This window comes from Oreochromis niloticus, unplaced genomic scaffold (assembly GCF_001858045.2).
Source record: "Oreochromis niloticus isolate F11D_XX unplaced genomic scaffold, O_niloticus_UMD_NMBU tig00007093_pilon, whole genome shotgun sequence".
NCBI classification, from domain to species: domain Eukaryota; kingdom Metazoa; phylum Chordata; class Actinopteri; order Cichliformes; family Cichlidae; genus Oreochromis; species Oreochromis niloticus.
This window is the reverse complement of record NW_020328353.1, coordinates 12,514-25,803: the sequence shown is the minus strand read 5'-3', so window position 1 is coordinate 25,803 and position 13,290 is coordinate 12,514. Positions and strand designations below refer to the sequence as shown.

At 40.0% G+C, this 13,290-nt stretch overlaps 1 protein-coding gene and 1 long non-coding RNA gene across 2 annotated transcripts; both read right to left on the bottom strand.

The window, feature by feature from the left end:
* Positions 1 to 3,976: 3,976 nt before the first annotated feature.
* On the bottom strand, positions 3,977 to 6,156 carry LOC102078938 (tripartite motif-containing protein 16). The gene has a single exon (XR_002060719.2). It is a non-coding gene; the product is annotated as a tripartite motif-containing protein 16 (long non-coding RNA).
* Positions 6,157 to 7,955: 1,799 nt separating this feature from the next.
* On the bottom strand, positions 7,956 to 10,481 carry LOC109200557 (tripartite motif-containing protein 16-like). The gene has a single exon (XM_019356155.2). The coding sequence runs from the start codon at positions 10,302 to 10,304 to the stop codon at positions 8,646 to 8,648; it is 1,659 nt and encodes a 552-aa protein (XP_019211700.1). The 5' UTR covers positions 10,305 to 10,481; the 3' UTR covers positions 7,956 to 8,645.
* Between the last annotated feature and the right edge of the window lie 2,809 nt (positions 10,482 to 13,290).

Here is a 13,290-nt window from a genome sequence, read left to right as displayed (position 1 = left end):
CTGTGAGTGACTATAAGCCTGAAGCATACAGCCTTTCAATATTTCTATAAGCAAAACAAACCTGGCCTCTGCAGGGCGGGCACCTAAAGTTCTGTCCTCGCCTCAAACACCAGAAGGCGATGAAATAACCCTTACTCAGCATGGATAGCAGTCTTTATCTAGCATGCGCGCCCAACAAAAGTGTCGGATGGATTAACTGATTAACTGCCTTTCTGTAAACTTTCAGACTCACTTTGGCCATAAAGCTGACAAAGGGACCCTATGCAGTGATGGATGAGAGATTGGTTTACAAGAAGTTATAGTGTAGGGTTGTGTATATCATAAGTGGAAGATGAAAAGGAAAAAAAGACAGAGGATGTAAGGATACCTAAAAATGGGAGCGGGGATCCCTGTCCCTATATAAGATGAGTCTGAAATGCATTTGCTCTCTCTCTCTTCTTTTTCCTGCTCGTTTCCTGTCTCTCTGTTGTGTGTGTGTTTTCTGTTTGTGCTGTAAGGCTCTTCACCCCGTGGTTGCTTTGCTTTTTATTCGTTTTTTTTATTCTATTCTATATTCTAGTTCTATGTTATTTTTGCTTTTAAGTGTACTATTCTGTTGTTCATATGACAGTGTTTAATAAACTCTATTCTAAGAATTCTACTTTTTCCCAGAGAATCATTATGAGTGATTTGATTTTAATTAGATCTAAAAAGCTGGACCTCCACAGTGTTGGTAGGATATTGGCTTCAAAATGTGCCACCCAACAATATAGATAATAATAACAACACTTTAAACTATGTAAACTGATACTAACACATTATTTATGTGTCAGCATTGATGTGTTCATTAGTATGTATTAGCTCCACAATCACCTTTTAGTTGTACCCATCTTCAAACCTGAAGATCAGTGAGGGGGAGGAGCCTAAGAAAGCCTGCAGACTGAAGCCTTTCCAGTAGGAGATGTAGGACTTTTATCTTAAAAGGACAGTGTGAGTTTTGTTAGGATTTTCACCATATACTGGAGATTAGAAATAAATATAAAATATAATATAATTATGAGAAGAATCGTTGAATTAATTTACATTAGTCGTTAAAGGGAAAGATTAAATAGATGAGAAATAGAAAACTGGGAATTCAGTTTATGTGACACTTTTAAAAGCATAAAGAAAATAAAGAGAGTACAAAATAAGCACATAAAGTGCACATGTATTCTGTAGATACATGAAAGTGATCTTTGTCTGAACACACAGCTGTCATAAACTGTAGAACCACCAGATGAGCCCCTGAAACACCAATGATGCTGTTAAAGATGAAAGCTCTTATATTTATCATATTTTCTTGGTTAGAAAAGACCAGAGAATTACAGAAAACCAGTGTTGGGACTAACGCGTTATTAAGTAACGCGTTACAGTAACTACGTTATTATTGTGGTAACGAGCACGGTAACTAGTTATTATGCCAAAACCAGGAACGCGTTACTCATTACTGGGATTTAGATAGGCTCGTTACTCGTTACTTCGTGTGGTGGATATCGCGGAGCTTCCACAGATTCAGTAACATTAGCAAGTGGTGGAGGCCAGCAGGTGGATGAAGGAAAAGGGAGGCAAGAGGAGAGACCCGAAGCGGCCGCCGGTCCGAGTGTCAGGTGAACTGAACTTCAGGTAAGAAGTTATGACCTGCAGTCTATCTGAGTCAGATATAAACCAAGTTTAGGTGGAGTTTATTTTCGTTATGCTGACATTTTCGTACTGCGTGCTAGCTAGCATGACGGAGTTTCTATACAGCTGGGTGGGTGCTATGTTACTGATGTTGAACTTTATTTTGTTCATACGGTTAATTATTAGAGTTTCCAACCGTCCCGTAAAAAACAGAATCGTCTCGTATTCAGAGAAAATATTACGCGTTTCGTACTGAGGTGAAAAGGAACACAGTTTGTCCCGGACTTCAGCTACAATGAAAAAGACACAAAGCTGAAGCTGCACAGCTGCCTCTTCTTCTCTCATTCTCTCCTCTCCCGTTTCTACTTCAATCACGAAACTGATCAATGATCAGCTGATCGGCTTTTCTCTCTTGTTTATTTATCGCCCACTTTGCGCCAGAAAGAGGAAACCAGCGGATGTCGCGTTAAACAACAGCAGCACGTTTAAGCTTGATCAGCTGTTGTTAGAATTTATTTAATATTAATTGCTAGTATCAGCTGATGTTTGCTGGAGCCACAGCTGTAAAGCTGCTGGTCATGATATCGGTTTGGTTATCTGGTGAGAGGGAAACATGCAGATGAAACCAGGAGATGTCCTTACTGAATCATCAGAGCTGAACAGGTGATGGAGAAACAGGTTTACCTTTTAGGTGACATGAATGAGTTGAAGGGACGTTATGAGCTGTTTCTGAGAGACAAATAACACCAGGATCCTTTTCTACGTAGCTGACAGCTGGTAACTGTGCAGGGGCGGATCTAGCAGGGGGCCAGGTAGGGCATTTACAGGGAAAGGGGGGGACAAGGAAATACTTTTCTTTATTATTCTCATTTAAAATGTCTAGCTTTAAAAAAAATAATTATCTGAGTCTTACAACAAACAATTGATAGATTGATACATATATACCATCAGAACAGTGTACATCACTGTCACAACAGTGTTTGTTTTCATTCAAAGGCTTTATGATTTTTCCTATAATGGTGGGCCGGTCTCTAGTCAAAATGCCCGGGACGATTTTTTTGTCCCAGTCCAGCTCTGTATGCAGCTCATCTGCAGTCTGGTGTTACCTACATCTTCCTATTCAGAAGGCAGAATTTCCAAGTTCTGAGTACAATCAAAAGCACCACGACTGCAGTTTTTGTGTTAGATGTAAAAAGCAGGCTAGAATCATGGCGGCGGTCAACGACGGTCCAGGCGTGGGATTTCTCTCGTGGAAATGTGCACATTATTTTTTCCTTTCTATTGGTAGGTGGCACAGTGCACTTGTGGCAAGTAAGCAAGCTAGAAGACTGGCAATCTTGCTGGGTATCCAGTTACGGAAGCAACACATTAACAAGAGAATTCTGAGTAAAACCAAAGTTACTTTCCCTAGTAACTAGTTACTTTGAAAGTAACGAGTAACTTGAAGTAACTGAGTTACTTTTTTAGAGAAGTAACTAGTAATGTAACTAAGTTACTAATTTAAAGTAACTTACCCAACACTGCAGAAAACACATAAAATCAAAGAGTCATTAAGTCTTATGAGAACTCATTTGGTCAACTTTTAACAGCAGTCAGCATGAACCTGGTTTTAAATTTGGAGTTTCATTATTATCATTTTGTGTCTGAGACACTTTTTATGAAGACTTCTGTCCAAAGTGAAACGTCTGAAAGCTGAAGCTCTTCTTCACTGTTTTAGTCGGCATTAAACAAAAGTGCATCAGAGTCAACATCTGGTAAGAAATGAGACACAGCAGCAAATAATTTCATGTTGAGATCTTCAGACAAAATGATCATGAATACAAATAAATGACAGCAGCCTCCAGCAGCTCTGTCGTCACCATTGCTGTTTCATGATGTAGTTGTTCTACTGTAACTGACGTATTTTTCTCTAGTTGTTATGAACAAGTGTAATACTGTGATTTAAATGTTGCCCATACGCTGAAAAGTCACAGAGCGACTGCTGAATCTTCTGCTCTAAACATGAACTCTGAACTTTGTGATGCTTCAGGAGGAAAACTGCTTCAGTTATTCTCTCAGATTAGTTTCATATTTTCTGCATCAGATTTGAGTGAGATCCTGGAATGAAGACAGAAGAAAAGACTTTGTTCAAAGTTTGATTTATAGTTAAACCTTCTAGTTTATTCACACAATAAAACATCAACACAATATATGAATTCATTCATTAAAATCACAGTTTTTCCTCATTTGTTTGATGATTTTGACAAAAACAAACACACACATAGTTTGTGTAATGTGTGGGCTGAAGGGTAAGATGGCACTGGCAAGGCTGGCAGCCTTGACCAAATTTCCCTCGTGATGAATAAAGTATTATCAATGAAAGAGAAATGTCAACATTTTTCAATACAAATATTCCAGAAACATTTAGAGGATAGAGAAGTTTACATTTTCATGTGGAGAAATATTTTAGTAAATCAAAATGATGATGAGCAGTGATAGCCTCCATAAACAGTCACAGGAAAGATCTCCTTTAAAAACTCAGAAACATCAAGAGAACAACTAGAAGATGTGGAGGTACCACCCATAATGTTTGACTGACAGCTGATCTCTGTGCAGAAATGATGGAGAGAAAATAAAATGAAGCTAAAATACAGATTTAAACCCACAATATGAAAGACTTCAGTCTATTTCAGTTTGATCACCTCAGCAGTGTCTCCAGCACAGAAAAGCGTCACTCCAGCATAGAGCGGCTGAGTGAATGTGGTCTGGACTCTGTGGAGGAGAGTCATGGTTTCAGAGACGCTGTAGAAGGACAAAATACCTGCTCTGTGATCCAGGTACACTCCTACTCTGGAGGAACGAGGACCTGAGACAGGAGTTTGGATGTTGTTGTACCAAAATGTATAACTGTTGTTGTTACAATTTAATGCCCAAGCTTTGTCATTATGTCCAAACAAACATTCATTCACTCTCCCTTTTCTGCTGATATTCTTGTATGCGACTGCTACATAAACCTGTATCCCTCTCCACTCCACCTCCCAGTAACAACGACCAGTCAGACTCCCTTTACACAGGACCTGCCACCAGTCGGTGAATCTGTCTGGATGATCAGAATAAGACTGTTGGTTTTCCATCGCTGTTACTTTTCTGTTCCCCTCTGATAATAACAGCTGTGTGTATGTTGTGTTTGGATCCAGTGTGATTTCACGTGAATATTTTAAGAATCCAGCTCTGGTCTTTGGCTCTGCTGGTGGATCTGACAGTAAAACATCCACTTCAGTGACTGTCAGTGAGATGTTTGTCCGTTCCTCTCTCAGAATGTCCTGTAGTTTATCTCTGACCTCTGACACAGCTGCTGTCACATCCTCAAAGTAGCTCAGAGGACGGATATTGATGCTGGATGAGTCTGTAGACTCACTGAGTGCTGACAGTGAGGGGTAGTTGTGTAGAAACTGGATGTGATCCTCTGTGTGTGAGAGCTGCTTCAGCTCAGCATCTTTCCTCTTCAGCTCAGTGATCTCCTGCTCCAGCTTCTCCTCAAGCTCTGTGACTCGACTCACTTCAGTTTCCTGCTGGGATCTGATCTGCTGCTTCACATCAGAGCTTCTTTTCTGGATGAGATGGATCAGCTCAGTGAAGATCTTCTCACTGTGCCCCACTGTTTGATCAGCAGACTGATTGATGGCCTCCACCTCCTGTTGAAGCAGCTTCACATCTTTCTCTCTGTCCTGGATTCTCTGCTGGATGTTTTGTCGACTCACCTCCAGCTCTCTCTGCCTCTCAGTCCTTTCTGCTGCAGCTGAGACTGTGTCGTGGCCTTTATGTTCATCCACAGAGCAGAGATAACAGATATTCTGCTGATCAGTACAGCAGAACATCTTCATCACCTCATCATGACGAGAGCAGATGTTCTCCTGGAGCTTCTTGGAGGGCTCCACCAGCTTGTGTTTCTTGAATGTAGGTGAATCATAATGAGGCTGAATGTGTTTCTCACAGTAAGATGCCAGACAGACTAAACAGGACTTGAAGGCTTTCATTTTTCTCCCAGTGCAGACATCACAGGCCACATCTTCAGGTCCAGCATAGCAGTGATCAGCAGGAGCAGCTTGGAGTCCAGTCTTCTTCAGCTCCTCCACTAAATCTGCTAACATGGTGTTTTTCTCCAGGACAGGCCTCGGTGTGAAAGTCTGTCTGCACTGAGGGCAGCTGTAGATTTTCTTCTTTTCCTCTTCATCCCAGAAGCTTTTAATACAGTTCATGCAGTAGCTGTGTCCACAGGGAATAGTCACCGGATCCTTCAGTAGATCCAAACAGACTGAACAGCAGAATTTTGTTTGGTCCATTTGATTCATGTGCTGTGTCGTTTCACCGTCTCTCAGTGACTGTCAGACAGTTTCACTTCCTCTGAACAGAAACAACCTCTGTGCTCTGAAGGGAAACAGATCTCTGCTCTTGTTCACCTCCTACAGGAAATGAGGCTCACCAGCAACTGCATTTACACCATGTTGTTTAGACCCATCCTGATACAGACACATCTGTGAAGGGGAGGTACTAAAGAAATGTCATTATTGAGAAAATTACGTATTTTTATTGGAAGATCATGAGAGAGGAAAATATATGGTTCTCCAAAAGAGAAAAATAAACAAAAACTCCATATTATGGAGTTGACAAGGTGCTGACACACTAGTAGAAAAAAAGATATTATTTCTTTCAAAATGACAATTAAACCTTAACAAAAAATTTACTCGTACTCATGCTGCCCCGACATCAGCTAGCGCATAATGGCATAGGCACCGATCGGTTTTCTATCGCCCATTTGCTGGGAGTAAGGGGGCCCTCCGTTTGCGAGGTGCGCCTGCGGCTTGCGGCACTCGGGGAGAGGGCGGGGCGGCGATTATCTGGCTGGCTGGAGCAGCATCTAATAACCAACTAGCAAAATAAAACAAAATAAAAACAAACCAACAAACACGAAAACACCAGACATCATGATACAGACTTATGATTTGCACCAATGTTTTTTCGAAATTCTATACGCGAAAGTGAGCGCGAGAGCCCTCGGTGCGCCTGCTCGCTGCTGAAGTCAAAGTAAACTTTATTGTCATCTCCGCTACATACAGTCCAGTATATAGAGAGACGAGACGACGAGGCTCCAGTTACAGCAGTGCAAGTAAACAAACAATAAATATAAGAAGAGTAAGAAAATAAATATACACTTTAGGACTCGGGGTAAAGGGATCAATAACAATTTAAAATTTATAATTTACAGTTTGATGATTTAAAGTCTCACACACAACCCGTCGAAAGGGGAGGAGCCCCGGCTGCTTCCAAATAGAGCACATTTCATTCATAATGTTGTAAATCCAAGCCAATTATGTATTCATGATTTGAATCCTGGGTTGTGCGAATTCCCAGAAATAAACCTTAGACAAAGTGAATCTGTGAACTAAGGTGTAGGTCTATTAGGTTATGTTGTGGTGATCCTCGGGTTGAGGGATGGGTGTTCATACTGGAGTGCAAAATTAAAACCAAGATGGACAAGAAAAGTTCAAAACCATCAGGTGCTCAGTTTAGGAAAAAGAGAAAAGAAGAGGAGGAGAAACGAAAGATACAGGTAAGCAGATGTGTCATTGGATAATGGCAGGTCATCCTGAAACAGTCAGAATCATATTCAGAATAATTTATTAATCCCTAAGGAAATAATGTGAGTTACAGCTGCTCCAAGAAGAAAATGTAAACATAGTAATAGTAACAGACTAAACTCCAAACAACACATTATGTTACAGATTTTAAACATTTAAGAAAATAGCACTAACATATACAGATCACTCAATTATAAATATCAAGGATTAAAAGAGGTGAATATAAATAAATATCAAGAAAATTGACAATAATATTCCAGAGTAGAAAAGAGCGTGTGTAAAAAGGGTGAAACTATTGCAGTGTTCACAGTGTGTTAGATGGAGGAGTTGTACAGTGAGATGGCCACAGGCAGGAATGATTTCCTGTGTCGGTCAGTGGTGCTTTTTGGTAATCTCAGTCTCTCACTGAATGTGCTTCTGTGACTAGCCAGCATGCCATGGAGTGGGTGGGAGGTATTATCCAACATTGTTATTATCTTGGACAACATCTACGTGTCAGACACCACCCTAACGGAGTCCAGCTCCATCCCCACAACATTGCTGGGATCTCATTGTATGACGAATTATGATGGCTGTTTGGTAGCTGTTTGCATACAATGCATACTCTCTCTCTCTTCATATATGTGCGTGTGTGTTTCTCTGCTGAAATTCAGTATGGTTCCGACAACAGTTTTATGTTAATGTACAATCCTTAATATGTTCTATGTGTGTGTGTTTATTGGGGGGTGGGGGCGGGGGGTGTTCGCCCATGGCGCCAAGCAGGCTAGGACCGCCACTGTATTTATTTAATACAGAAAGTGAGATCCTAAAAACACAGTTAAAGTAGCCAATAATGTGCATAACACATAATTCATTTTAAGTTTATGTTGAGTTTTAAAAATGTTCTCTGTAATAAAAGTTGTTACTCTCTGAAAAACCATATATTATATATTACACAGTAAACAAAACCAAAAAGTTAAAGGCAGACAATAAAACATCAACACAATATATGAATTCATTCATTAAAATCACAGTTTTTCCTCATTTGTTTGATGATTTTGACAAAAACAAACACAAACACACACACATGGTCTGCCATACTCATAAAGAGAAATGTCGACATTTTTCAATACAAATATTCCAGAAACATTTAGAGGATAGAGAAGTTTACATTTTCATGTGGAGAAATATTTTAGTAAATGAAAATGATGATGAGCAGTGATAGCCTCCATAAACAGTCACAGGAAAGATCTCCTTTAAAAACTCAGAAACATCAAGAGAACAACTAGAAGATGTGGAGGTACCACCCATAATGTTTGACTGACAGCTGATCTCTGTGCAGAAATGATGGAGAGAAAATAAAATGAAACTAAAATACAGATTTAAACCCACAATATGAAAGACTTCAGTCTATTTCACTTTAATCAACTCAGTAGTGTTTCCTATTCTCCAAAGCCAAAGTCCAGCATAGAGCGGCTGAGTGAATGTGGTCTGGACTCTGTGGAGGAGAGTCATGGTTTCAGAGACGCTGTAGAAGGACAAAATACCTGCTCTGTGATCCAGGTACACTCCTACTCTGGAGGAACAAGGACCTGAGACACGAGTTTGGATGTTGTTGTACCAAAATGTATAACTGTTGTTGTTACAATATAATGACCAAGATTTGTCATTATATCCAAATCCACATTCATATCCTTTTCTGCTGATATTCTTGTATGCGACTGCTACACAAACTCCTCCCCCTCTCCACTCCACCTCCCAGTAACAACGTCCAGTCAGACTCTCTCTACTCAGGACCTGAAACTTGTCAGTGAATCTGTCTGGATGATCAGAATAAGACTGTTGTTGATTCATTACAGTTATTTTTCTGTTCCCCTCTGATAATAACAGCTGTTTGTTTGCTGTGTTTGGATCCAGTGTGATTTCATGTGAATATTTTAAGAATCCAGCTCTGGTCTTTGGCTCTGGTGGATCTGACAGTAAAACATCCACTTCAGTGACTGTCAGTGAGATGTTTGTCCGTTCCTCTCTCAGAATGTCCTGTAGTTTATCTCTGACCTCTGACACAGCTGCTGTCACATCCTCAAAGTAGCTCAGAGGACGGATATTGATGCTGGATGAGTCTGTAGACTCACTGAGTGCTGACAGTGAGGGGTAGTTGTGTAGAAACTGGATGTGATCCTCTGTGTGTGAGAGCTGCTTCAGCTCAGCATCTTTCCTCTTCAGCTCAGTGATCTCCTGCTCCAGCTTCTCCTCAAGCTCTTTGACTCGACTCACTTCAGTTTCCTGCTGGGATCTGATCTGCTGCTTCACATCAGAGCTTCTTTTCTGGATGAGATGGATCAGCTCAGTGAAGATCTTCTCACTGTGCTCCACTGTTTGATCAGCAGACTGATTGATGGCCTCCACCTCCTGTTGAAGCAGCTTCACATCTTTCTCTCTGTCCTGGATTCTCTGCTGGATGTTTTGTCGACTCACCTCCAGCTCTCTCTGCCTCTCAGTCCTTTCTGCTGCAGCTGAGACTGTGTCGTGGCCTTTATGTTCATCCACAGGGCAGAGATAACAGATACTCTGCTGATCAGTACGGCAGAACATCTTCATCACCTCATCATGACGAGAGCAGATGTTCTCCTGGAGCTTCTTGGAGGGCTCCACCAGCTTGTGTTTCTTTAATGGAGCCGCATCACAATGAGGCTGAAGGTGTTGCTCACAGTAAGATGCCAGACAGAATAAACAGGACTTGAAGGCTTTCATTTTTCTTCCAGTGCAGACATCACAGGCCACATCTTCAGGTCCAGCATAGCAGTGATCAGCAGGAGCAGCTTGGAGTCCAGTCTTCTTCAGCTCCTCCACTAAATCTGCTAACATGGTGTTTTTCTCCAGGACAGGCCTCGGTGTGAAAGTCTGTCTGCACTGAGGGCAGCTGTAGATTTTCTTCTTTTCCTCTTCATCCCAGAAGCTTTTAATACAGTCCATGCAGTAGCTGTGTCCACAGGGAATAGTCACCGGATCCTTCAGTAGATCCAAACAGACTGAACAGCAGAATTTTGTTTGATCCATTTGATTCATGTGCTGTGCCGTTTCACCGTCTCTCAGTGACTGTCAGACAGTTTGACTTCCTCTGAACAGAAACAACCTCTGTGCTCTGAAGGGAAACAGATCTCTGCTCTTGTTCACCTCCTACAGGAAATGAGGCTCACCAGCAACTGCATTTACACCATGTTGTTTAGACCCATCCTGATACAGACACATTTGTGAAGGGAGGCCCCAACGAGTCATAAAATGCTTATTTTATGAGTGCCAGGGTGTGTTATGTTTGATTTACAGTATGTAGTAAAAACTGTGACCTAGTTAACTTTGGTAACTTGTAACTTATCTACTACAAAATGTCTTGTTTATTTGATTTAATGAAATTGTATTTCAGAATTTGTTTTAGCTATAAGGAAATCGTTTTTCTTTCAGCACATAAACACAGTGTGGTGATAAGTATAAGGATGCTGAAAGGATGGTGTATAAAGCTTCATCTAGTCAGAAGGAAAAAAAAATAAACACACAAACTTGGAAGCTTTAGCCAGATTTTACAAAATGAAATAGGTGAGAAGATAACAATAGTTACATCCGTTTGTATTAAAGAGGATGCATTTTGTATCACAAGACAGGATAAGACGGGTAATCGTTTTTTTTCACTGACTCTTCTAAACGAGGCATTTTGTAGAGGGTTTAACGCTCTGCTCACTCCAAAGTTCTCAGTCACCTCTCTCTCAGGACGCAGCTACAAAGTTTGCACTTTCCTGCATTTTCAAGAAAGTGCTTTGCATCATGTCTGCATCTGAGGTCACTCATGATCACTTGGAGAGTTATTACTTTTTTACAGGGAAAAAAATGTCAACTATTTAACTAACAATGAAGTTAAAAAGTAAAAATTCAATTCTATCATCTATTTTTACTCAAAGGGAACTGAACATTGTGCTATATTAATAAACAATATTATTACATGAGAATACAAATATTAATTAAATCTAAATTCTTATTCTAATGACTGTTACACATCTCATCTGTAGGAAGTAAAAGTAAAACGTTTTCATAAAAAATACCCAAGTAAAGTACAGACACCTAAAACTGTACTTAAGTACACTAACAAAGTATTTGTACTTTGTTACTTCCCACCTCTGCCCATAAGAATCAAACATGGTGACAGATTCTGTGTCATAAACAGAAAATCAGCATGTTTATTCAGCTGCACTGAAGATAGGAATGCAGCTTCACTGCACTAATAATATTTCACCAGACTTTTAACCTTTGAAGAGTCTCAGTTATTCTTTAAACTTACACCTCACATCAGTTTGCAGTTATCTGAGATTGTGTTGGTAATTAGATTTGGTGTCACTCACTGTGATGTCAGTAGAGATGAGTGTGTTTCTTACTGATATGTACGATTAATGTACTTTGACTGCGTCACACTGCCCATGATGTCACCTAAAGACAGAAGCTGTCAGCAGCTGAAACTCAACTTAGCTGTTGATTGTGTCACGAGGCTTTTGCATGTGTTGCACCTTCAGAGAGACATGACTCCATTCTCCTTTTGGCAACTTTATTTTCCTCAGTTCAGCTTTGGAGTTTACATGCAGCACAGCAAACCCTCAAGAACCGACACTCTCTCGTCACACACAGTTTTTTTTCTTTCTTTTCACTTTTGCGCTTTCTGACGACATCACGAACCAGTCTGAACTCCAACCTCCATGAAATAGTGAAACTAAAACAATTCACTGAAAATCTGTCCCAAAAAAATTCCCACAATTAGACCTGTATACGCTTTACAGATTTTGATGAAATTCCGAAACAACTTCTTAAATCCTTTCTTAAAATTCTTTTTTAAAGGTTTCTAACTACTCTGAGATTCCAACACGTCTTTGTTGTTGTGACTTTGGTACTTAATGTAATTTCATAAATTATATCCTAACATCATGATGATTAAAAACTACTCTCGACTCTTGAAATCTTTTCATATTTGTTCTATATATCATAATTTTCCTCAAGGGCGTAGATTTGGCATGGACGGAAGGGACATGTCCCCACCAATATCCAGTGATTATTGAATTGTCCCCACAAATAATTTGATCTCTTCGAGTAAAGAAGAACAAAACTGATAGAAAGAAAAGAAAAACGATCTTTCAACGTCTCAGTCACCCAGCGGTGCAGAAAGACGTTCTCTACTGGAGTCCCTACCTCATGTGACAAATATGGCCAGTGTGTCTGGCTGTGCCTTTCAGGGAGCTCTGTTTAGTTTTAGCAGCGGCAAACCTGCGCTGCGAGGAGGCGAGGAGGATGGCAGCAAAAAGGAAGAACCTGGATATAAGAAAGCGTTTCAAAGAAACCTGTAAGTCACTTAAAGTCAAGTTCACTCATGAAATGTGTCCGTCACAATAACGTTACAGGCTATGCTAGGCTTTGGCCCACATCAGTCTAAAATTGTATGTAACCATGAATAACGTGTTTTGGAAACTAACTGCACAGCAGGCAGCACTATTAGTTCTCTCAGTCTCAGAGCAACATTTCTAATTTTGATTGAAACTGTCAGAGAAAACGGAGCCTCGAGCAGCCAGGATATTAGTTTACAGAGGCTGTTAAAATTATACGTCTAACGTTAAAATGTTGGTGACACAATAATTTCATCCTAATGGTACTGACATATTCATAGGGTTCATTTTTGAGACAATATATTATGAGGTAGTCATGATTTTTGCAAGTATTCCACCTTGTAGTGCAGTTTGCACATTTAAAAAAAAATACACTCACCCTGCAAACAGCTGATGAGTCAGTTTTATAGACAAAAACCACCAGGTCATCCAGTGTTTCCTTAGTGCTCATGTATATAAGAGATGTTGGTGTACTATAACTGAAGTAATGTTGTTAAGTCCTTAAAGTCATATTCTTTTATTGTCATGACTCTATTTTTATTATTGTATGATACCTGATTTAAATGGAAAATGGCTGAAGTAAACTAAAGTCTAAAATACTTTAGTCAGTCATTTGTTTAATAGTAATTTAACATTAT

Bases quoted from the DNA above. Each gene is read 5' to 3' on its own strand.
- LOC109200557 (XM_019356155.2), bottom strand. From the start codon at position 10,304: ATGAATCAAATGGATCAAACAAAATTCTGCTGTTCAGTCTGTTTGGAT.